The 25,319-nt window shown below is 49.4% G+C and overlaps 2 protein-coding genes across 3 annotated transcripts; one reads left to right on the top strand and one right to left on the bottom strand.

The window, feature by feature from the left end:
- Nucleotides 1-4,065: 4,065 nt before the first annotated feature.
- On the bottom strand, nt 4,066-8,509 carry LOC107542230 (vomeronasal type-1 receptor 1-like). 2 transcript variants are annotated; one of them, XR_015716035.1, is made up of 4 exons: nt 8,386-8,509; nt 5,919-6,057; nt 5,220-5,283; nt 4,066-4,119 (listed from the first exon to the last, which is right to left on the bottom strand). XR_015716035.1 is itself a non-coding variant. In XM_087827247.1 (3 exons), the coding sequence occupies exon 3, from the start codon at nt 5,235-5,237 to the stop codon at nt 4,317-4,319; it is 921 nt and encodes a 306-aa protein (XP_087683373.1). In that variant the 5' UTR covers nt 5,238-5,283; nt 5,919-6,057; nt 8,386-8,509; the 3' UTR covers nt 4,179-4,316. The 2 variants fall into 2 exon arrangements, 1 of the variants encoding a protein (XP_087683373.1); XM_087827247.1 differs by lacking the exon at nt 4,066-4,119 and having other exon boundaries at nt 4,179-5,283.
- A 5,635-nt stretch (nt 8,510-14,144) lies between these two features.
- Nucleotides 14,145-17,578, top strand: LYPD5 (LY6/PLAUR domain containing 5). The gene is made up of 5 exons (XM_087827438.1): nt 14,145-14,202; nt 15,714-15,842; nt 16,261-16,437; nt 16,915-17,061; nt 17,319-17,578. Exons 1-5 carry the CDS (start codon nt 14,145-14,147, stop codon nt 17,576-17,578), a joined length of 771 nt encoding a protein of 256 aa, XP_087683564.1.
- Nucleotides 17,579-25,319: the final 7,741 nt, after the last annotated feature.

Genomic DNA, 25,319 nt, shown 5'->3' with positions numbered 1-25,319 from the left:
CCAAGGAGCAAGGAGAGGTGGCTCTTCTAGGAACCCTACCTGTGTAAGAAGGAAATAATCTTTTTTGTCAAAGGGCTTAGAAGAGGCCAAACTGAATAGATGCCCACCTCCGCAGCCTCCAGTTAACCGCAGCGGCCCCGATTCTGTACTCAGTACACGTGCCCAATTGCCCAATCCAAGGGCCCGCCCCTTTCCAAATTAGCCAATGGGCTTAGACTGTGAAGCCTCGCCCTGACCAATAGGGCAGGCGCAGGGGAACCGCCTTAGGGATAAAAGCCCAACGACTTCCTCCCATGGGCCGCTTGCTTGCTTTGGGTGGCTGCGCACGCTACTGCTGAAGGCGTTTGCCTCGCCCAGTTAGTTTCGATTTCTTGTGTCCTTATTTGCAGCACGGTGGAAACATTTCCAACACCTGAGACCTTCGCCTCGCGTCCGCCCAGGAGCCTGTGGCGAGCAAACTTCCAGACCTAAAGTTCCCACCCCAGGACTAGACGCTCCTGCTTGAACCGTTCAGTCTGGGGTTCGGTACAGGGCCTCCTTCCCTGGGGTCACTGGCCTTTGGCAGGCCCTAAGAGAGTCTAGGCTCTAGAGGGAGCTTAGCGCACACAGCCACAGCGAACCACGCCTACAAATAAAGGCAGGGGGCCGAGACACAGCTGGCCCTGTCTCGCTGCCTGTCACACACCGTCCCTCTCAGCCGCTCGCGCACGCTCAGGCTTGAGGCTCCGGACACGACACGCTTGGTGCGCGACGCGGGCCTCCTCCCCTCCAGCGCCTCCCGGTGTCACCCAACCCTCGCTGCCCGTTCCAGTCCCGCTTTGGGGAACTCCGCTGAGCCCTGCCACCCTCACCCGGCGCCGATTACTTCCTGGGACGCGACCAACTCACCGCGCCGAGTCCCAGAACTTGGGGACACCGGAAAGCGACCCAAAGACCAAAGCTTTGAAGGCTCTTCACAGGCAAACTCGCCCCTTCCTGAAAAGACATGTGCCCGGAGGCTTCTGGGAAACGTAGTCCACAGTAGGCCAATTCCCGGAAGCTGGGACCTTCAGAAGGCTCCCAGGATGCAACTCGGCCCAGCGTCAAAGGCGCTTAGCCCGAAGCCGTCCTGGAGTGCTAGGCTTTGCTGCTGGGAGCGGTTCCCTGCTGGGGCCAGCCGGGCAGCTCAGGCGTCTTCGGCGCGGCTAAGGGCGAATTAAAAGGTTCTCAGCGAAGGCTGAGGGACGCATTCGGGAGTCCAGAACAGGCAAAAATGGGGATGGAGGGTGATCAGGGACTTAGGCCTCAGTGAGCAAGGCATCCCGGGTGAAGTCCGTGGGAATGACCCTGAGCGGGCCGCGAGCGTACCTGGGTGCGAGAGACTGGGGCAGGGTCTGGTAGTGGAACGGATGGGTTGTGCTGCTCTGGGTGAAATTGTGGGTCCGACTGGTTGTCTGGGACCCTGCGTGGAGTTGTTTATACTCATGGGATAGTTTCTGCCGTTGTGAATCATTGTCTCCTCATGTGTAAGGCAGTTTTTGTTGGAGGTTATATGCCACTGTTGGAAAGCAATAGTGATGACTGACTGTGAACGGATATTGTGACCATGGGGATTTGTGCGAAGGTCTCTGTAGGGACTGACAGAGATGTGAGGAGGTCTGTCACATTGTGTGTTTCTAGTAATATCAGTAACTGGAGATGACGTAATATTTGTGAGATTTTTTTTTTATATGCATTTCTTTTATGTGCATACCATGGTGATTATGAAAGTGGATCACTGTCCAGCTGGGATTGAAAAACAGTACAGTGTTGTCTAGCTTGGTATGTGTTAGTTTGATTATCTGACTACCAGCCACTATATATGCCTAGGAAATATATAGTGATGATAATGCAATAATCCACGGTTTTATTACCTACAAAATAGTGTTATTACATCTTCTTGGAGCATCAAATTTAAGATGCAGAAAAAGATTGGCAACTTATTTGCCATAATATTTAGATATTTTATAATGAATCAAAGATGTTTTATGGGAAAAAGTGCAAATCAGCATAACTTTTCTTAAAAAAAAATGTTTTTATTGATTTCCGAGAGAGAAGGGAGAGGGGGAGAGAAATAGAAACATAAATAATGAGAGTCATTGATCCACTGCCTCATGCATGCCTCCTACTGGGGATCGAGCCGAAAACCGGGCATGTGCCCTGACCTGGTATTGAATTCGAAACCTTTTTTGGTGTACAGGATGAGCCACCTGTCCAGGACTGTGCTTACAACTTTTTAACTGGGTTCTGGAACTTTCATAAGTATTTCGGCCCAAGTACCATTGTTAAATCCATGTTTCTGTGGAGGAACTAGGGCCAGGACTTCCTATTCTGCCATCTTCATGATGTCAGTCTGATCCTGCTTGAATTTTTAATGAGCTCCCATACAAGGTCATAATAAAAGCAATAAATGTTTTTTCATTGAGGAAAAATAATCATTATAGGTAAAGTAAACATTTTATTGTACCTCTGATATTTTTGTTTTTCTAAGAAAAGGGATCACCAAATAAAAACAACTGGAATTATTCAGAATTCAGTAGCAACCAGATATTAAATAATAAAAGTGAAAGTTTCTAATACCAGCAGCAACCTGTTAGGAAAGAAAAAGTTAATTTGTTACATCATAGTTGCAATATGCAATACTTAAAGAAAAACTTAATAGAAACTCTATTAAAAATGGGAAAAGTTGCCCTGAACCTATGAGTATACACTTAAATTTGGTGACATTCAGTTCTTTCCCAAACTACATAAATTAGTTCCAATCCCAACAATACTCCAAAGTATATTTTTCCCATAGATTTAAGTTATATTTCAAATGGAAGAAAATACAAAAAAAACCACCATAACAATCTTTTTAAAAATCCTCACCCGAGGATATTTTTCCCATTGCTTTTCAGAGAAAGTGGAAAGGAGAGAGAAACATTGATGCGAGAGACACATCGATTGGTTGCCTCCCGCACACACGTCGTGGCCAGGGATTGAGCCTGCAACAGAGATACGTGCTCTTTGTCAGAATTGAACCTGGGACCCTTACAGTCTGTGGGCCTACGCTCTAACCACTAAGCCAAACCGGCTAGGGCAACAATTTTGAGGACTGCATGAGAGGAGGGGAATTTGTTTATTGGCTTTTAAAAATATATTTTGCCTGGCCGGGCATGGCTCAGTGGTTAAGCATCGGCCTAGGATCCAGGAGACTGAGGTTCGATTCCCAGTCAGGGCACATGCCCGGGTTGTGGGCTCGACCCCCAGTGGGGGTTGTGCAGGAGGCAGCCAATCAATGACTCCCTCTATCTCTCTCCCTCTCCCTCTCTCTGAAATCAATAAAGATATATTTAATATATATGTATATACATGTATAGTTATGGAAAAGTAAAATGAATCCTCATATACCTACCACCAGCATCAACAGTTATCAATTTATAAGCAATTTGGTTTTATCGCTACCCCTACCCACTTCTCCCAATCCTATATTGTTTTGAAGCAAATCCAACATATTTCATTCATAAATACCTTAGTATCTCTTAAAGTTAAGGATCCTTTTTCTAAAAATACAATCTCATTGCTAGTTTCTCACAGGCATAACTAAGAGCAAATCCTTTATATAAAATATTCAGTCCTTCCCTTACTCCACATTTTCACTGATGCCCTTCTAAATGCATCTTCAAAGTTCGATGCCTGCTGGTCATTAGCTGATTAAGGAATGAGGCCTTAAAATGCTAATTCAAATCATGTGTAGCAGAGCAGCTATCAAGTGGGTCTTCCATGAGGGTTATTAGATAGGCTCATTTCATTAGGGTAATTTTTTGGGTTGTATAGTGTTTTGTTTTTGAAAAAAAAATTTTTTATATGTCTTTTTTTCTTTTATTGATTTCAGAGAGAGGAAGGGAGAGGGATCGAGAGATAGAAACATCAATGATGAGAGAGGGTCGCTGATCCACTGCCTCCTGCAGGTCCCCTGCTGGGAATCGAGCTGACAACCCGGGCATGTACCCTGACTGGAAATCGAACCTCGATCTCCTGGATCCTAGGTTGGCACTTAACTGCTGAGCCACACTGGCCAGGAGGGTTGTGCAGTTTTTGCAGGAGAAGAAACCTCATTTGCTGCATTGGAAGGCAATATTCAAAGAGAAAATAAGAAATGAGTTTAGAAAACTAAATTAAATCACAGGAGCGAAATCTCACATTGAAAAATCACCAGGATAAGTTTCAGATGAGTCTACAGGGAGACACCCCGCCCCAGTCATCGAATATTGAGTGCTTAAAATGTGTTGAATGAATGAGAGCTGTTCATAAAAGGGCTATTTGAAGATTTTCATTTTACTGCAACCGACAAAGTAAGTTCTGAAGAGTTGTTTGTTATAGCTGATGAGCACAAAGGGGCTGAAAGCTGGAAAAAAAGAAGCCAGGAATGTAGTGATGTTCACCAGTCGCAGGCTTGGGTTGACAAAGCAAGTCACGTAAAGTGATAAGATGGAGGAGACAGAATAGAAGGAAACAGATGAGGTCACCAGAAGCAGGATAGTGTGAGTGGCTTTGGTCTCCGGGGATACTCTGGGAGAGAGCCTGGTGTGGTGAATGTATTGGACTCTCTGCTTGTGTCTTTGCAAGAAGATCACTATGGAACCACTGGCCCAACCCGTGAGTCCCAAAAACAAAATATCAAGGAAGAAAAACAGGAATGCATAGAACGGGGTCGCAGATGACTCAGGCTCTGTTTGAGAGCACAATCCAAAATTCTTGCTGGTAATGTTTATAGTATGCCCTGCATTAATCGTTTTCAGTGGCACAATAATAGCTATCAGGAGATGAAGAACCCAACAGAGGGAACAGGAGGGCTGGACAAATTTAGGAGCTTTCCACTTGAGTTCTGCCCACGTGGAACCACCAGAGCAGATGGTGATGGCCTGGAATGCACTCAGGAAGCAGGTGGAGCAGAGAGAAACACCCCGGGCCACTCTGTGAGCATAAAGGCTAACCTTACACTCAGCTTCTCCCAGGCGATATGCAAAACGAAAAGCAACCAGTATCTGGGGGGTTCCCTTAGAGAAAAGGACCACGGAGTTGGCTAAGGCCAACTGGCTGAGTATTAGATCTATGGGTCTAGTATGTTTAGTGAGTGAAGTCAATATATAAAAATAAAGGAGTGAGGAATTTCCTAGGAGCCCAACTCCAGTCTGGAAGAGGAAGAGAGTCCCCATTACCAAGTCACTAGAAGCCATAATGTCAATGCCCGGAAGCTGCTTATTTTATTCAAAGCCAGACGATCTGGAGAGAAAGAGAGTGTGCGTATTATTTTCCTTAGTGTGGCAAATGTAATATTAACAAATTTCACCTTTTTTCACATTTGCGAAATCCTACTTCATGTTATTGGATATATAAATACGTCTGAAACTACTTTGGGGAAGTAAACTAGTTCTCTTCCAAGTTGTATATGACCTACTAGCATTTTACTTAGGGTATGTGGATACAAATTTATGAATAACATTTTTCTAAACATAGGCTACATAACGGCAGAAAATGGGCTGTTTATGACTTCTTTTCCCCACTCTGTAGTTTAAAATTTTTAGATTATATGCCTACTTTTAAACAATGCAGAGATTTTGTTTCCCTTTAAAAATTAGAAAGTGCTATGATGCTGGCCAGTATTTGATGGTGAATGGTTGATGGAGCCAGGCAGTGTCATCTCCATTGACTGGGCAGGTACCCTCTAATTCAGTGTAGTCTCCACAAAAGTAGGTTTTTCTGTTCACATTAATGGCTTAATCCTATAGGATTTCAAATTGATAATTGCCTTTTTAGACATAAAAAGCTTTAGGAAACAGAAGGAGACTAAGTGGAGTTTAACACGTATCTACCTGAAAATGTCACTCCATTTACAAAAATAAATAGAGGTAGTAGACCTTGGCGCTGTCAGCATCCCTGCAGCAGGCAGCAGCTGGTGCACAGTAACCAATTTGCTGCCACACGGATGATAATGTGAGTTCCTCTTCAGAAGACATTCGCAGAACCAAGGAATTAAAATTGCTTATGCCACGGAGTCTAGAAGTGAAGACCAATAAGTAAAAATAGGAACATTAACAGAGTAGGGACAAGGCTGGAGAGAAGTTCTCTCCTCAAAAGAGAGAACTAAAATAGTCTTCTCTCTGCCTTTGGAACATTTTCCCCGATTATCGTTATGTGACCTAAGAAAAGCCTTGCTACAGTGCATGGCGTGGACAACTTTGTGTCCTATTATCCATTTTAACTAAGTTTATTTGGGGTACCTGGGCATTTCTAGGACCAGTTAGGACTGTAAAATAACAAACACAACTCTTGAAAAAAATTTACAGTTGTATAATACTTCAAACATTTTATGTATTTAAAGTCCATATAAAAATAAATAGAATATAGAGACTCTGAATAACATTATCAGCCTGCCTAATTTAATAAATTTGAGGAAATAATTCTAAACTGTGCAAAAAACATTTTAAAGTCAACATGCATTTTGCTAAATTTTGCTTAATACAGTAGAAGGGAGATAGCCTTGAAGATAAAAAATAAATTAATAGAAATAAAAGTAACTATACTTGATAAAATAGGAAAGATATATAAATGAGACTAATATTTGCAAATATGGCCAAGACAAAAGCGAAGAACGAACAACTTGATAGTGGTCAAAGACTATTACTAGAGATATAAATGGGCTTTAAACATCAAGAAGGATATTATGTGCGTGTTTGTTGATGAGAACAGAAGAGGATTATTTTGGAGAGAGACCTTTGATTTCCTACCCTTGCTGCTCCCCTATGTTCTATTTAGAGGATATTTACTGGCCCAATATCCATAGCACTAGATCACCATATCCCAGGTGACATGACAGTGGAGGGGGTTATCCAAGAAGATTAAGAGCCTAGCTGAGCCTTGCCGGTGTGGCTCAGTGGTTGAGCATTGACCTGAGATCCAGGAGATTGAGGTTCGATTCCTGGTCAGGGCACATGCCCGGATTTTGAGCTCCATCCCCAGTAGGGGGTGTGAGGAGGCAGCTGATGGATGTTTCTCATCTATGTTTCTAGCTTTCTATCCCTCTCCCTTCCTCTCACTCTAAAAATCAGTAAAAACATTTTAAAAAACAATCCTATATTCAATCTGGGCCCTGCACTGGCATGGCATGTCTGCTCACTGGTGTTTTTCATTTCCTCTCTAGCACCAAGGGCAGGGTGGGTCAGACCTGGGCATCTGAGAGGAAACCTTCCAGAATTAGACCCCTAACTCAGGATTTCTTGTCTTAATGCTATGGCCCAATTTAGGACTCAGGCTCTGCTCTGGTGTGGTCAATGGGTGGCTTTATATCCATTACGGGAAATCAATTAAGGAATATGTCTCTCCTTAAGAGACTCAGAGTGAACAATTACATCTCTTTCCTGTGGTCTAAGAGGATCCTGAAGAAAAGAGGGTTATGCCTTTTCCTCATTGCCCAAAGGGATAGCTCTTTATGAATGTTTTTCCAAAGCCAATCTTGACCCCAGAGAAAACAAGAAAAAAATGAACCCACAGTTTCTATGTCCATGCTCAAAGCCAGACATGTATATGACTTTATTTATTCCTTACGATATTCCTAAAATGGAGGTGCTATGGTCCCCAATTTTAAAGAAAAGATTTAAAAGGTTGGAAGGGAAAGGAGTAGAATTCTGGCAAGTCTAATAGTGAGACATGATGACCAGGAGGTCTTAGGAAGCCAAGAACAGAAAGGAAGGGAAAGCAGATAACTAGATACAGAAAAATCATGAGGGCCACAGATTTCTTTATAAACTTCAGATTTAATATGACACACCACCCCTTCCCCAACTAAGAAAACATATTAGGATTTCAAGATAAAGCTCCGATACCCGAAGTTACTTTTCCTGACACTTTCTAAGAGGAGGGCAAGAAAAACATACTGACCAAACAGAACTCCGATACCTGGATGGTGAGCCTGTCATTGCCAAGGTTCATGCGATGGGGTGTGAGAAAGCCCCAAGCCCAGTTATAGTTTGGGGACACTATGATCCCATTTCCCACCAGTGCAACCATTATAATGTCACTGGTAGCAATGACAGTGTCTGCAGGGAAAACTGAGAATATCCCTGAGAAAGTGTCGGCCCAGGTTCAAAATAATAATAATTAACAATAATAACATGAGCAATTACTAGCCCTTGATGAGAAAAATCCAGAGGGACCAATGTACTTTGTAGAGAAGCTTCTCTGTGACATGACATGAGTGGAGCAGAGGGACTTGCATGGCTCATGTGCAGAACCTGTGGAAGTACAGCATCAGTGACTCACTCCCACGTGCCTGTGCTCACAGTTCATCTGCCACCTTCTCCTAACTCCACAATCTACTCACCTCACCTCTGCAATTGCACCAGTCGAAATTCACTGCCTGACGAGCTGAGGCAAAGGTGACTTTTCAGCATCCAGGGATTCTCTTTGCCTATTAGATCCACAGGGGCCTCTTGTTTTCCTATTGCTAGGAGAAGGGTTGCTTTTTTCAAGTCCAGCTCTTTAAGTAAATGGCTGATGTCTTAGTGACACATCGAACTTGGACCACACCTAGATTTCATCACCTGCTAGGCATTGGTCTCTAGAGTGTAGAGCAGGAGTTGGCACACTTTCCTTGAAAAGGGACAGATAATAAGTATTTTAGACAGGGTCTCTGTTGTAACTACTCAACTCTGCCATTGCAATGGGATAGCAGCCACAGACAATATAGAAACATTCCAGTGTAGCTGTATTCCAATAAAACTTCATGGACAGTGAATGTTCATCTTTCCTTTGTCAACCACTTAAAAATGTAAAAACCATTCTTACTTTTAGCTCATTAGCCTTACAAAACATGCAGTGGACCTGATTTGACCAGTGGGCCATAGTTTTCCAACCCCTGCTATCAATGAACAATCTAAGAGTCAAAATTCTTGCTTTAATGAACATTTTATTCTACCAGTGGACATAGACATAGAATAATTTGTATACTAAAAACACATGAAAGTACACAATGTGATGAGTGATAAGAAAAAGAGGAAGTTTGGGGGAAGCCCAAATCATGTGATGGATGATCATGATTAAAGTATGGATATAAGGAAGACCTGTAAGAGAAATTAATTATTAAACCGCTGTTTGTAAAATTGTAAATGAATCCTTAGGCAAAGACAGGGGGAAGGGAATTCCTGGCATTGCCAAGTCCCCAAGTAAAGGAAGGAGCCTGGAGACTTTGAAAGGAACTGAAAGAAGATCACAGATTGAAGAGAGTCACTGCCCGGCATTCACCTCATCTCCCCTTCCTGAAAACTTAGTTCTGATTTCAATGTCGTTCGGCCGGACTGCCTCCCCGAAGAGTTTTCTCGGACAGTTGAGGCCGCGCGCGTGATTGCCAAACAAGGTTCAGCGCCTGCGCACTGCGGCACTGGCGTGGCTCCCAGAAGCCCCCGGGGTGGAGCGGGCCCTAGGCCATTGGGTTTCCGGGGTCTCCAGCTTTTCCGGCTCTGGACTACATTTCCCAGGGGCCACCGGGCGGGAAATGACCCTGGTTTCTGAGGTTCCCTTAGAGCGTCCTCGTGGTTCTCGGGCTCCGCGCGTGAGCAGGGCGTGGGAAGGGGACATCGACGCCGGGCGAGGTGGAGAGGACTCCGCGAGCTCGGCCCGGGCCGGCGGTTGGGGTGGGGGCAGGGAGGCGCTGGAGGGGATCACGAGCAGCTGAGGGAGGTGACGGTGAGGCCGACGCCCAGCCCGCTGAGCCGCACCGGCCGGGGCTAAAGCCACATTTATTAAGTCTCCTGTGCACCGCACGTTGTTCGGCCTGCCTGCAAACATTCCTCATTTCACCTGCAAAACCCACCTACCAGAACTGGGTATCTTATGGTGAAATGGCCTATTGCATTAATGAGACACAGCTAAGTGAATCTTAAGTCCCTGCAGGTGTTACTTGTCTCAACTAAATGATTTTCTTTATAGGCTCTTTTAGCTCACGTTTTACTTAATGACTGGAAGAAAACTTTTCCCCCATTTTAATTTTTAAATTTGTAAATAGCTTTATATTTCTGATAGAATTAACGCCAAACTGTTTGTGATATAATAAAAAATATATATTTTGTTTTTGTCCCTGGTTCCAGGCACAGTGCTCTTAAAACTCAGTTTGGAATTTACTGTCTTTTGTATGCTAATAAAATAACTCTCTGTGGGCAGTGATGGGCCTAGATAGCTTCAGGATGGAGGCTGGTCTTCACCAGAAAAAACGATCCAGGTAACTGGAGAGTTAGCATTTTCAGCCCCATCCCCACCCCAAACTTCCTGAGAGAGGAAAGGGGCTGGAGTTTGAATTCAATCACCATTGGCCAATGATTTAATCAATCATGTTTACATAATGAAACCTCCATTAAAAACCCTAAATGATGGGGTTTGGAGAGCTTCTGAGTTAGTGAAGACATCCATGTGCTGGGAGGGTGCACCCTGACTCCTGTCTTCCTCTTTGTCATGAGCCAACCCTCCCCCAACATCTGCCCCACCCACCTGTGTGGCTTTCCGCAGTCACCCAGTACAGTTGTTCATGTTGGCCACTGCACAAGAGCACTCTACCCAAGGAGGTGCCAGTCACATCACAGACATCTTTATTATTTTGGAAACAATATTTTAAACATATTTTTGTGTAGTGTGTTATTTTGCTGACGGCAGGGATTTCTAGTTTATTGCAAGACTAGTCCAGCAGATGGCAGTCAAGTGTCTTGTTCTAACAGGGTTGGTAGCTACCATTGATTGCTCTTCAAATGACCAAGGAGAAATCACTTTGAAACTGGGAAGACCTTGTTGATCTCATATAATCTAAAATAGCCTGTGCTTCTAAACAAGGAACTGCTTTTCCACCTGGTACACAGAGCATCTTTTAAAGAAATCCCTACTGGTATCTGTGCACTGGCTGCATTTAATGTTTCATATTGCAGTTCATATTTTCTGCTAGTTATTTACTGTAACGGACCAGAACTATTGAATTCTAAACAAAAATTCACTTGTCACCTCACGTCATCGCTATGTAATAACTAATATACAATTACCATTAGTAATCCATAAAGAATGTAGGTGGGTGGAAATTAGAGAGTATTACACAATAGCCTGTTAATTATATTATTATAGCAGCTGTTTATTACTGCTTTAAAATTTCAGGAGTATAAAAATTAACTATTGCCCTGATTGGTGTGGCTCAGATGGTTGAGTGTCATCCCATTCAGCTAGAGGTCACCGGTTCGATACCAGGTGAGGGCACTTGGTCTCGATCCCCAGTGGGGAGCCCCAGCTGAGAGAAGCAAGTCCTTCATTTCTGAACAGATCTTGGTGGCAAACCACAGCATCCACCACACTCGATTCATTCTCTTTTTCAGTATTTTTTCCATGTCCAGAGTTTGAAATAGATTAACTACAGTATCCTTTGAGGTGAAATAAAGTTACCGGAATCTGATCATTTATTCCCCAGTTGGGAGAATTTGGTGAAACAACATTTCTGTCTATCATTATAGTCTTTTGGAAGCTCAATGTTCTTATTTAAAGTGAATCATTTTTGAGAGTTTAAATTTGAGTTGGATATCCAAATATTCAAAACTTAAGAGTTTAAATCTAATAGTCTAATATTCAAATCAGATGGCTGGGTAATTGGATTGGCAAAAAACATATTTAGTCCTGGTCAGTGTGGCTTAGTTAGTTGGGTGTCATCCCATGCACCAAAGGGCTGCTGGTTTGATTCCCGGTCCCCGGAGTGAGTACTGGAGGCAACCAATCAATGTTTCTCTCTCCCTCTCCCTTCCTCTGTCCCTAAAAATCAATAAAAAAATATTTTAAAAAAAGCATATTTAATGAAAGACTTCTTTATTTACCTCTCAGTCATTTCTTAAAAATGTTTCTTCATGGTTTACATGGAGGTGGGAGGTAATTTCAAGTCAATCATTAACAGATCTGGATTCAACTACTTTTAGCTGAAATAACAGCTGTGAAAAATCCTCCCCATCTTATTTTTCACAAAAGCTTATTCAATTACTTAATTAGTTTTATAATTGTTTTCCAATTTCTGTCCTGATTATCTTTCCTTCTTGATAAATGTAAATTTAGAATTTTAACATCTTAAAATAATATGTAGATAATAAGTCATTACATTTTAATTGTATTAATTTTTTTAATAAAAAAAATGTTTTTATTGATTTTAGAGAGAGAGGAAGGGGGAGGGAGAGAGAGAAACATAGAAACATCGATGAGAGCGCAACATGGATAGACTGCCTCCAGCATGGCCCCTGGGGCAGGGATGGGAGAAACAGGAGTAATAATTTGTATGCAAAACAGTTTGGGGGAAGTGATGCCTAATGGGAGGGGCAGGGATTTGGCAAGATGAGGGTGAGGGAGGCTATGCCTGTGAGAGTCTGAAACCCTGGTGAGTGTCCACAGTGCCTGGGAGTCTGCTGTCAAAGAAAAGTTGCCCCAAAGTAAAAGAGGACAGGAAACATTATTCATGGCAATAGGAGAGAGAGAGAGTGAACTCAACTCCACGGAAACAAAAGGTGGGAAGGTTTTTAAGGCCTGGATGGGCTAGTAGAAGGTGCTGGAGGATGACCGGCGGGAGCTTGGTCCACGGATGTGTCCAGCACCCTGAGTCATTCCTGAGTCAAATGTGTTTCTCGTGATTAGGCCATCTCTGCTTGCTAATTGTCACTTATTCAAGGTCCTACCCTCCTATGGAGCTGGGAGACAGGGGTGCTACCTTCCTTGATGATGACATTTCAGAGGGATGGCTCCCAGGTCCTTGAGAAAGGCATTCCTGGGCTGGAAAACTGACAAGAGGCTGGGAGATTTACCTACATTTCAAAGGGACAAAGAATTTGCAATGACAGGTTTTCTAAAGTAAATGCTCTAAGGAAATGAATGTTGGGGGCCTATACTTAGAGTCAGGAAGAAACCTGTGGAAAATTTAGTCAAGATTAGGGGACGGTTAAGGCTGTCCTGGTCACCGAGATTATGTCAACTCTGTCCCATGTGGGCCCGTGACTCTAGGTCTCCGCATGTGCCTGGTTCCCGAGAGTGGTTGTGATCCCAGGAGGCAGCTCCTCCAAGCAAGGAGAAGAGAGGCAGGTCAGGAGGGCTGGCCTGGGGTCTCTGCCCCAGCTCCCACTGCCTGCAGGGACCCCCACCTGGATGTCCCCATCGGCCCTATGTCTGACTGTCCACATGGGTCTGTCTGTGTCCTCGGGGGAGAGTGTGTCCCTCCGGTTGTCTGCCTGTGTCTCTATCTCATCCCGTTTTTTAAATTCATTCACTTAATCTAATACACATGTTTTAAATACCTTCTGTGGGCATGCCCTGTTCATCGGGGTGTCCCTCTTTGTGTCTGGGTTTGTCTGTGTGTCTGCCTTCACATCTGTCCACACTGCTGTCTTTCTACATCCCATGTATAACTCCGAGTCTCTCTCCCGCCCACCCCCCCTCTGTTTGTACACACATTGTTTCACTTATTGATACAACCTGGCAAACATCCCCTGAGGCCTCTGAGTTCACAGCCTGATGGGGGAGACAGACGATAGCCCCATCCCAGGAGGAACATGGCTGAAAGACAGGGAGCTGCGTGATGCTGGGAGTGGGTGGGTGAGTGGGGATAGAGGGGTCCCAGAAACTTCCAGGAAGGGGTGATGTTTGCATCTCCAGGTCTGAAGAGCTGGCCCCAGGATTGGAGGCTGTATGTGTCTCAGTTTGTGGGTCCTGTGTGCTGGGGTAGAGGAAGAGAAGACAGGTCAAGAGGCCATGAGTGCCAACCTCAGACTAGAACACAGAGTGGGGAACAGAGCAGAGAGCTAGCAAAACATAGGTTCCTCCAAAATTAAGGGTTATAGGTCCCTAGTCCCCTCAGACCCAGGAGTCCAGGTCCCCAGCCCCCCAGCCCCTCCTTCCTCAGGGCCCAGGAGTCATTGTGTCCCTACCATGAATATCTAGGAGGAGACCAACCCTAGAGAGGGAGGGCGGGGGTGGAGGAATCCTGCCAGGCTGGGGAGCTGGCATGCCTGGAGCGCTGCAGGAGAACCAGCCCAGCAGAAATCAAAGCAGGAGAAACTGTCCACGGTGTCTCCACTCGGCTCCACGACCTGGCAATGGGTGTCCCCAGAGCCATCCTGCTCTGCCTCTATGGATCTGTGCTCTACCTCACAGGTACCCAGGCTTCTGAGTCCAATGACAAGAAGGGCCTGGTGGGGTCCTGGACTCCTGGGTCTGAGGGAGGAGGCTTGGGGCCTGGACTCCTGGGTCTGAGGGAGGAGGCTGGGGGCCTGGACTCCTGGGTCTTGGTGGTGGAGAGGCCCTGAGACTGTCCTCTTCATTCCTCTTCCCCATCGGTCATTTTCTCCGTTTTCTCTCTTCCTGCCACCTCAGCCTTTCTCATCCTCAATGCCCACGACCCCTTGCATTCGAGGGCACTTCTGGGGGGCAATGGGTGCTCTTTCCAAAACTGTCAGGGAACCTTGGCCTCCTCCTCAGGCAACCCCTTCCCCCTATTCGGGTAAGAAAAAGGACGTACTCATCTGGCTGAGGTGGTTACAAAGACAAGGATTTCAAGAGGTGGGAAGGAGGCTAAGTCTGCACACAACTGACTTGGTGTGTGTGCGCCTCCGTGGGAGACAGGGCTGTGTGTGTGTCAATGTGTCACCATGTCCTGTGGTTCTCTGTGCTTGTGTGTGTTCCTCTGTGTCAGATTTTGATGTCTGGGTGTTTGAACAAATGCTTTTATGGGTGTGTTTATCTCTTACGTCACTTTTTTAATAAAAGAGATGCGTTTATAATTTTGTACATCTGTGTCTATATTTGTGCATCTCTGTGACTGGTAGGTCTGTATTTCTCTCTGTGTGTATGTGTGTCTGTTGCTCTGTGTATCTGTGTCTCGTGTCTCCATGTGTCTCGTATCTTTTAAATAGCATGTTTTTGTGGGTCTTTTTTGTGTACCTCTAGCTACATAATTGTGTTCTACTCTACTTGTGTGCCTGTGATACCTGGGTCTGTACTTGTGCCTCTCCGGGTGTGACTTCCTGTGCTCCTGGGTCTCTGTGTGGGGTTATTGGTTCCACAGCCACACGTTTTTCGGCCAGTGAGTAGGATTTTGCGTGTGCATGGTGCGGCGCCTCGGTCTGGTTTCCCCTGGAGGGCCTGGGGGTAGTTGTTTTGTGTGTGAATGGATGTGGGTGCCTTCAGGATACTCTGTGCCTGTCAGTTTTGTTCGTTTGCATTTATGTCAGTGTTTACGGAAAGGGTCCTGTGTGCGTCTCGCTGGGGCTGGCTGAGCATGTGTGTAGTACAAGGCCACACATCCCGCTGTCTGCACTGGAGCGTCTGTTTTCCATCAGTGGCATTTAAGTGCAACTGAACATCTCAAAGGGTTGGGCAGAGCGGGAGTGCATCATTTCCCCCTGTTTAAATTCTAGAGAGGTTCCTGGAAGAGAGTTAAGACCTGGAACAGGCTGGGGGAGAAAACTGGGCTGGCAGATGCAGACAGGCCATTACTCTGCCACCAGGTAGAACAGCCACGACCCTGGTTCTCTCAAGGCAACAAGGCCGGTCTCCCCTCAGAGACAGCCTGGCCCGCGTGGCTGTCATATGCAGGGTGGAGCCCTGAGGGCCTGGGACAGTGGCACCCCTGGCCTGCTCCTCTCACCCCCTGCTCCACTCCTCAGCGTCCCAAGCCCTGCAGTGCTACAGCTTTCAACACGTCTACTTCGGGCCCTTTGACCTCAGTGGCATGAAGCTCCCCAGTGTCTCCTGTCCCCACGGATGCTCTGAGGCGGTCTTGTCGCTGGACACAGGTGAGGGGCAGGAAGGGGGAGGGGGGAGAAGGGTGTGCAGGAGGGAAGGGTGGGGACGGGACGCTGGGTGAGGGGTTAGAGGAGGGGGCGGTGCGGAGCCACGGGGGTGGGAATCGGGTAGAAGAAAAGGGGAAGGCTGAGGCTGGGGAGGTGGAGGACCGGGGAGGACACGGGGGGGGGGGGGGGCGGAAAGGGTGCCGCGGGGAGGGAGACACGAGCGGGGGAGGGGAAAGGGAGGCGAGGAGGGGGCCCGGGGAGGGGCGTTTGACCCGGGAGAGGGAGGAAGAGGAAGGGCGGGAGGGAGGAGGAAGGTGAGAGGGAAGGGCGGGGAGGGGGGCGCAGAGGAAGAGGAGGGGGAGGGGCGGGCGAGGGGCCGGAGCCGCGCGTCAGGCCGGCGGCCGGTGGCCTCCGCCCGCAGGGTACCGCGCCTCCGTGACCTTGGTCCAGAAGGGCTGCTGGACGGGCCCGTCCACGGGCCAGATGGAGTCGAACGAGGACGCGCTGCCGCCCGACTACTCGGTGATACGCGGCTGCACGACCGACTGGTGCAACCGGGACCTCATGACGCACGACAGCATCCCCAACCTGAGCCCAGGTGTGCCCCAGGGAGGGCGCGGCGGGCGGGGCGGGGGCGGGGCCTCCGCGGGCGCCCCTCCCCCACGCGGGGTTCCGGCCTCCGAGCCCTCTGCGCGGGGAGGGGCGCAGGGTGCAGTGCGCGCCCCGCGCCGGCGAGAACGGGGCCGCGCGTGAGTGTGAGTGTGAGAGTGGGTGAGTGTGTGGGTGAGTGAAGGAGTGAGTGGAGTGAGTGTGAGTGAGTGTGAGGAGTGAGTGTGAGTGAGTGAGTGTGTGTGGAGGAGTGTGAATGAGTGTGAGTGTGAGTGAGTGAGTGAGTGTGAGTGAGTGTGAGTGTGTGGAGGAGGGTGAGTGTGAGTGTGAGTGTGAGTGAGTGTGAGTGTGAGTGAGTGGAGGAGGGTGAGTGGGTGAGTGTGAGTGAGTGGAGGAGGGTGAGTGAGTGTGAGTGAGTGTGAGTGAGTGAGTGGAGGAGGGTGAGTGAGTCCCGCTCTGTCGCCAGCCCCCAGCCCGCAGACGCTCAGCGGCACCGAGTGCTACGCCTGCCTGGGGATCCGCCCCGAGGACTGCAGCCTGCACAAGGCCCGGCGCGTCCAGTGCCACCAGGACCAAAGCGTCTGCTTCCAGGGCAGTGGCGAGATGGCCGTTGGTGAGGGCCTGGGAGGGCAGCAGGGCTGGAGGCGGTGCGCGCCGGGGGTAGAGGCGTCAGACAGCCAGACGGACGGGAGACAGGGCCCTGAGAGAAGAGCCGCGGCTCCCCTCGAGGGGGAGGCATAGCCTGGTCTGAAGGAGGCACCACCCTGGACCTGGGAGGAGGCAGGGCCCTAGTCTCAGGGGGGAGGCCAGATGTCAGTCTGTGGACCCTGCAGTTCTGACCCCTCCTCACTGTTCCCGGCCCCGCCCTAGACAATATGTCGGTCCCTGTGTACATCAGAACCTGCCACCGGCCCTCCTGCACCGTCATGGGCACCACCAGCCCCTGGACAGACATCGACCTCCAGGGCTTCTGCTGTGAGGGGCACCTGTGCAACGGGGGCTCTGTGACCCAGCCCTTCACCATCGCTTTGGCCAACACCCCTTCCCTGGCACCTCACGTCCTGGCCCTGCTCCTCATAATTTCTCTACTGGCTGGCACTCTGGGAAGACCTCTGTCCGCCTCCCTGTAGACAGCCCCTCCAGCCTCTTCATGAGCAGGATGCTGCGGGCAGAGCACACTCCTCCGCTCGCTGCTTCAGCCCCTGCAATGTGGGAAATTATGTCAAATAAGAGTTGCATTCCTGTCTCCCTCTCCCTCCCACTTCCCAACCGGCACCCCACCCTCACCTGTTCAGCAGGCCTGGGAGAAATTGGGCGAGGTCCTCAGCATCCCAGGATGGGGAGAAGCAGCCACATCCTGCACCTCATGAGGAGCAAACCTGATGATAGATATTATTTGCTGAGCACCAGCCAGGCCCCAGCACCCCGTGACCCCGTTCCCTGTGTGCTCTCCCTCCCAGCCTGACACCAGCTCCAGCAGGGAGCTATGAGGATGTCTTTATTAGTATCATCATGAGAGGGTTGAGAGGCAGTTATTGTAAAAGTGAGGAGTCCAGGCTCTGGAGCCAGGCCAAATGGGTTCGAATCCCAGCTCTACCTTTTTAGCCTCTGGGGAAACTTGAGCAAGTTACTTAAGCTCTCTGCACCTATATTGCCTCACCTGTAAGTCAGAAGTGAAAATAAATCCTACTATAATGACAAAACCTACTTCACAGCGGTCGTGGTCAGGATTTAACAAGCTGAGCATGGAGTACCTGGGACACAACAGTCACCCAGCATAGGTAGACTATTGTACAATCTCCATGTGACAGGTGAGCAAATGAGAGGTGGAGGCACTTGCTTGAGCTCATGTCAGGAGCATGACTCCCAGTCTTGTGAGCCACTTGGCAGCCCCACCTCCCAAACACATGGGTGTCCATCGTTCACTGAGATCCTCCTATGTTCCTGGCCATGCGCTGGGTACTGGGGCCATGGAGGTGAGTCCCCGACTGATGGGAGAGGCAGATCCATGCTCAGACAGCCGTAAGCCTACGATGTAGGGATGTGCAGGTACAAGAGGAGCCCGAGTTGGGGAAGGGACACATGGGGGCTAGTGCCAGAAAGAGGAGAACCTGGTGACAAGTCTCAAGGCACATCATATGAACAGAAAAGAGGACAGCATTCCAGACAGAGGGGCCAGCTCATGCAAACAGATACAGAGGCAGACGTAATCTCAACAAACATTTGCAATTCATTCTTCTGTGCTGGATGATTCTGGAGAACCCTACCCCTGAGGAGTTCTAGGTCTGATGGGGGACCCAGACTGGGGCCCAGATGGACAATGGACACAGCCCTGAGAGAGATCAGGGCAGTAAATAAGGAGGGTGCTTGGGCTGGAAAGTAGAGAAGAAACCCCTGACTGGAGGGTTGGGGCGTTGGGACATCAGAGGTCACTTCATAGAGAATGAAGTGGGTGCTGGGTCCTGAGGGATGAGTAGGAGTTTGCCAAGCTAACAGAGTGGAGAGCGGCATTCGAGGCAGAGGGACCAGCTCATGACAAGGTCTCAGGAAACTTAGTTAAGTGGCAGAAAGACAGCAGGACAGAGCAGGGACAAGGGAGAGACAGAGCTGCAGGGAGAGAGAGTCAGCAAACATCTTCTGAACCAGGTGATGCCAGGGACCCAGTGCTGAATCAGACCCAACCCTGCCCTCCTGGTCTGGAAAGAGACAGTCACAAGCCTGGAAACTCACGGTGGGCAAAGCATGAAGTACCAGGGCCTAAGGGAGCTCCAAAGAGGAAGACCAGGGAAGCTTCCGATAGGAACGAATCTCAGGAAAGGCGCCGGAAGGACAGGTAGGAGCTGGCAAAGGGGCAGGAGGAAGGGCCTGCCGGGCGGGAGGGGCGGTGCGCACAGAGGCGCGGTCCTCCTGTGAAGCGGAGGGAAGGTGAGGACTCCAAGCGTGGCAGGGCCCCTGGGGTGAGAGGAAGCTTCCTGAATTTTCACCTGCGGCCAATGGGGAGCTATGGCAGGGCTTAGAGCAGGGGGCGGGCGTGGTCAAAGCCAGGCGATTGGGAAGCCCTCCTCACCTCCATGCAGGGGACAGGCCAGGGGGAGTGAGGCTGGAGGCAGGGAGACCAGGGAGAAGTTGGCGATGGGGTCTCTCATTCTTGGTCTCCGGGGTCAGGGGCCACTTGGTGTTGGAGGCTTGGAGGGAGGAGGGACTGAGCGCAGAGTGTAAGGACCGCGGGGTAGGAGTAAAGTTCCTTATGAGTAGGGTGGTGGTTTCCTCTGGAGGCTGGGAAGGGGCGATAGTCTCCCTGGACGTGTGTGTGATGATTTCATGGGGGTTCGCCATAGAATTATTTGTCCAAAATGCACCTCGATATTTTATGCACTTTCTGCATGAATGGTATGTTTCGTACAAAAGGAAAATGATGCCAGCAGCAAAGTCAAGGCTAGATCCCAGGTCTTTGGACTCCATCATTGTGGCTTTTTAATCTCTGGGGATAGAGGTCAGGATCCTGGCCATCTCTGGGTCGTCAGTTGGGGGAGGGTGCCAGAGAACCTGCCGTGATGTGGGGATGCTCTACACACAGGCAGAACTGCATCAGTCTGTGCACTTCACATCTGTGGACTTAATACTGTGCAAGTCCTACCTCAACAGAAAGAAACAAAATTAAAAATACAACCTATAATTAAATGATATCATGTCTGGGATTTGCATTAAAATAGTAGAGAAAGTGAGGAGGTGGGTGGAGGCGCAGATGAAACACAATTCCCCATGTGTCGGTACTTGTTGAATGGGTGCACGGAGGTTTACTACATTCTTCTGTTCACTTCTGTATTTTGAAGTTTTCCATTAAAAAAAAAAGAAGATAGGTAGGTAGAACAAATACCTGCTGAACAGTGACACGGGCACCCCCTCCCTCCAGAATTCAGACGCCTGCCTTCTCTCGGTGGTTCGGATGGCACACGCAGGGGTCACACGTCATCTTGCCCCTTTCCCAGGACTCCTCTGCCCTCCCCTTGTAACAGAGGTGGGAGCCTGGGTCAGCACCAAGGACAGATCCATAGCGTCGGGTCTCAGAACCACAGACAGCAACTCAACTAATAGGGGCACAGAGGAAAGGGACAAGAGGAAATGACGTCCTCCCACCTCCAGGGGGGTGTGGAACAGGGCGAGAGGGTAGAGTCGGGGGAGAGCCAGTCAGTGCCATTGAACCAGAGCTTTCCTTCACCAAATACCCACTGAGCAGCTCCTGGGTGCAGGCACTGTTCTAACACTCGGATGGAAAGATCCCTGTCCTAATCAATTAGACAGTGAGATAACAGACTCATTTGGATTGTCCTAAGTGCTGTGATAAAGATAAAACAATGAAATAGGATACAGGGTTATTTATGGTGCCAGAGGGGACCATTTTTTTTTTTTTTGAAGAGGTGATCAAGGATGAGACAATATTGAGCAGAAAACTGGATGAAGTGAGGGAGTGATCCATGAGGAGCTTGGAGGTCAAAAGCATTCAGACAGAGGGGAAAGCAGGTGCCAGGACCCTGAGGCAGGAAAGAGCTTGGCACATTTGAGGATCAGCAAGAAGGTCAGTTGGAACAATGGAACAGAGTAAATGGAGGGGAAACTGGCTGGTGGGATTTTGGCACCATTGGAATAGAAACACATAGAGAAAAAGAGAAAGAGATGGGAAAACATGGAAGACAAGCAGTGATTGACAGTCAAGAAAGGCTCAGGCAAAAAGAAAGAAGCAAATGACACTGGTTGCAATTCATAAAGGGCAATTTCTATGATCTCTTCCATTACTGATTCACATATATACCTATTCATATGTATACTCTTATTGCTGAAAACTTCAAATATAAAAGTGAACAGAAGAGTATACTTATTGTTATTACTGTGTAACAAACCACTTCAAAATTCAGTGTCTTAACACTAAAAGTGCATTATTTCTCATGATGCTGAGGGTTAATGGGCACGACTGCTGGTCTCTCCAGAGCTCACTCACGCAGCTGCATTCGGTCGGGGCTGGACTGGATTCTGGCCGGGTGCCTTGAGTCTTCTCTGCCTGGCCTCTCCATGTGACTAGCTTGGGGTTCCCCACAGCATGGTGGCCTTAGAGTTCTAAGAGAACAAAAGCAGAAGCTTCAAGTTCTCTTCAGAACTGGACCTGCAACCTGCCCAGCATCATTTCTGTCACACTCTATTGGTCAGAGTGAGTCATAAGTCGGCCAGATTGAAGGAGAAGGGATATAGAGTCTACCACTTAGTGAGAGAGCCACATGCCAGCACAGAGAGGGGAGAGCATGTACCACAAGTGCCCAACATATGCCAGGTCCTTTATGAGGGCTCTAGATGCTCCATCTCACCTAATCCTCGAGCAGCCCTGTACAGTGGTATTCTCATCCCGATTTTACAGGTGTCGTAGGACACGCAGCTAGGAATAGCAGAGCTACACATGCACTCAGGTCTCTCTCTAAACCAGGATGTAGCCCTGGCCAGTGTGGCTCGGTGTGACATCGCCCCATATACCAAAAGGGTTGTGGGTGTGATTCCCAGTCAGGATATACACCCAGGTTGCAGGTTTGATCCCCAGTTGGGGTGCATGCAGGAGCCAGCCGATCAATGTTTCTCTCTCTCTCTCCTCTTTCCTCTGAAATCAATAAAAACATTTTAAAAAATAAATAAACCAAAATGTATATGCATTATATCCCAAGCCTTGAACCAATGTCTCTAGACTCCAAAATTGATATATGTATGTATATATATAATTATGTATTATTACATAATTACATATGTTAATAGTGTTTATAATTATGATATATAATTGAACATAATAATATACATCATTTTTAATTGGTGGGGAACACAAAGATACAAAGAAGAAAATAAACAAAAACGGGGAGAGAGAAAGAGAGAGATTGACAAAGCCTCCGGACGCCCTTTAGCCTGGGAGCCCCAGGAGGGCAGGGGTTTGCTGCTTTGTTGTTTCTACACCCTGGCCGCTCGGAGCAGCGCCTGGCGCGGCAGGTGCTCGGTGTGCCGACGGGACACCGGGCTGGACGAGCGGCTTTCCTGCAGGTCCCAGGACCACCGCTAGGGGGCAGTGGGCCGCCGCCCCGAAGCCACCCACCGCCGCAGCCCAAGGCTGCCCCGGAGGACCCGCCGCCGCGGGCCTCGGAGTCTCCGGCGGGCTCGCCCGGCTCAGCCCCGCCTGTCCCCGCACCAGCCCTGGGCGACGATTGACCTTTCCGCCTGAGACACCTCCTCCGCGCTCCCCGAGCTGTTAAACAGCCCTTTGTCCTTAGCCCCTTCCGGCTGGGCCCCAAGGCACCTGGGTCCCTTCCAGGCCCGGAGATGGGGCTGGCAGGGGGGTGGGGCAGCTGGACCGGGGCCAAGGAAAAGTCCCGGGGACTTTGGAATCGGTTATTTTCGTCTTCCTGGACCAGGAGCGTGGGACCCAGCCCCCCCCCCCCCCCCCCCAGACCAGGAGTCCAGACCCCCAAGCTCCTTCCTCCTCAGACCCGGGCGTCTGGGCCCGCGGCCCCCTCCTTTCTCAGCCGCAGGAGTCTGGGCCCCAGAGTCCACACCCCGAGTCTGCTGCTGCCCCCAAAGCCACGCAGTAGCCCTCAGCCCCCTCCTTTAGGGGCAGCCTGGCCACACAGGCCCTCTGGTGCTCCTTACTTCCTCTTCTACAGAGACCCCTCCTCCTCTCCACTCCCCCTCCAGGACTGAGACCAAAGCTGAGTCACAGGAAACTCTGGGGCCCTGAGTCACCCCCACCGCCCAGCTCAGCTCCTCCCCGGACTGGAGGGAGCTGGCTCAAACCACGTGTCCTACAAACTGACCCCCACAGCCCCGGACTTCAGTTTGGAGGCAGGTGCCCTTCCCACTGGGTTCCCCTTGTTGCCACCCGGCACCTCCCGTATCCAGCTTTCGCCCCTTTTTTCTCTTAGTCGTGGTCTCTTTGAAGACAAAAATCTCTCTCTGCGGTAACTTCCATGTCTGGATTCTGGCTTCTCTTTCCGGTTCACTTCTGGGTCTCTTCTCTCTCCATCTCTGATTTTTGTTGTTATTCATTCATTCTCCCTGCCTCCCTGCCTCCCTCCCTCCCTCCTCAGTCTGTCTCGCTCTCTCCCTCACATCTGGCTGCACCACGAAGGTCTCTCTGGGTGTCTGTCCCTCTGTGTCGGTTTTTACCTGCACTGAGGCACAGCTGTGGAGGGGCTGGTGCTGGGGTCTCTGTCCATGGCCTCTGACTCTCTCAGGCGGCCACGGTCTCTGTGTCTCTGGCCCTTGGCCCCTGAGTGGGGCAGAGAAACACATGGAGAGGCCCAGGGAAAGAGGGAGACAGAGACAGAGAGAGGCCCAAAGGGAGATCTGGAGGCAGGGAGAGAAACAGATATGGACAGGGACAGAGAGAGACCTAGAGTCAGCAAGAGAGACAGAGAAAATGAGACAGAAAAGAGCACAGAGATGGAGACAGAGACAGAAGGAGAGAGACACAGACATCAATACACACGGAGAGGGACATGGAGGCTGACACAGTGACAGGGGAGAGGGAATAAAGAAAAACAGAACGGAACACAACGATGAAGACAGAGACAGATGCTGAGAGAGACACAGAGACACAGGCTGAGAGAGGCAGAGATAGAGAGATAAAGAGCCAGAGAGAGAAATGGAAACGAACGGGCAGAGAGAGTCAGAGATACTCAGAGAGACAGAAAGAGACAAAGGCATAAAAAGGAGAGAAAAGCAGAGACAGAAAGACAGAGGAGGCAGAAATATAGGCGCAGAGGCTCCCAGAGCTGGGAGACTGCGAGGAGTCTGCGGTGAGGCCCTGAGGACCGAAGGGAGAGGCTTGGAGCGACGCGTGCCAGGGCCAGGCGGCGGGTGCCAGGGCCGCCAGGCCCCGCCGCGAGAGCCCGGGGGCAGCGGTTTCTGCGAGCGGACACGTGTGTGGCGTCTGAGTGTGCCCGGGCGTCTCACCCTGAGTGAAACCCAAGTGTGCCACGGGGCGGGGCACCGGCACCAGTTGTGTTTTTGTCACTGGGCGTGTCTGTGTGTGTGGTTTGGTGTCTCTGGGTGTGTCTGTGTGGGTTGTGTTGGTGTGTTTCCAGGCACGTCTGTGCGTGTCTCATTTTCCTGTGGCTGGCGGGTCCATGTTCCTGCATGACATATGACACGGGAGAGGAGAGGGATTATGTGTGGGTCCTCCCAAGAGTGGTGTCCCTGGGACCACCGTTGAGTCGGGAGATCGGTGTGTGACGCCGTGTGAGGTGAGTTGTGTCACCACGCCACTGTGTCCCTATGTGTTGCTGTAGGAGACTTTTTGATCTGTCTGCCACATGTGGTCACACCCTACACCGTGTCACCCTGCATTGCATGTGCTGTTCTGTGTGTCAGTGTGTGGTGTGTCTCTTTCTGGGTGTTCTGTGTGTAAAGCTGTGTATCATTCAGGGATGTGACCCTTTGTCCATGTGGAGGTGCATGTCCTTGTTGCGAGGGGCTCTCCTTTCCCTGCTAGTAACACAGCCTGGGTGGCCACACTCAGTGTGTTGTGTTTGTGTGGTTGTGTATTATGCTGTGCTGTAGGGTGTTCTCTGGTGTTGTGTGTGGTGGTGTTGCAGGCCTATCAACTGTGGCGGCCATCGCTGTCATGTGGCACTTGGTGTTTGTCAAGGGTAGTGTTGGGAAATGCGTCAGTGTGTTTTGTGTCGCTGTGTGCCTGTGTGTTTCTCTGTGCATGCTGTATGTGTGTGGTCGTGCATGTTGGAATATATGGAGTGCTGGGCCGTGTGTGGTTGTTGTATACAGTGTTTGGATGTGGCTTGTCAATCAGAGGCGACGATGCCTGTTTCCCCTCGCACACGCCGTTTAGCA

This window comes from Miniopterus natalensis, chromosome 18 (assembly GCF_054644295.1).
Source record: "Miniopterus natalensis isolate mMinNat1 chromosome 18, mMinNat1.hap1, whole genome shotgun sequence".
Lineage (NCBI taxonomy): Eukaryota > Metazoa > Chordata > Mammalia > Chiroptera > Miniopteridae > Miniopterus > Miniopterus natalensis.
The sequence above is the reverse complement of the archived record's forward strand: the minus strand, read 5'-3'. Positions and strand labels throughout refer to the sequence as shown.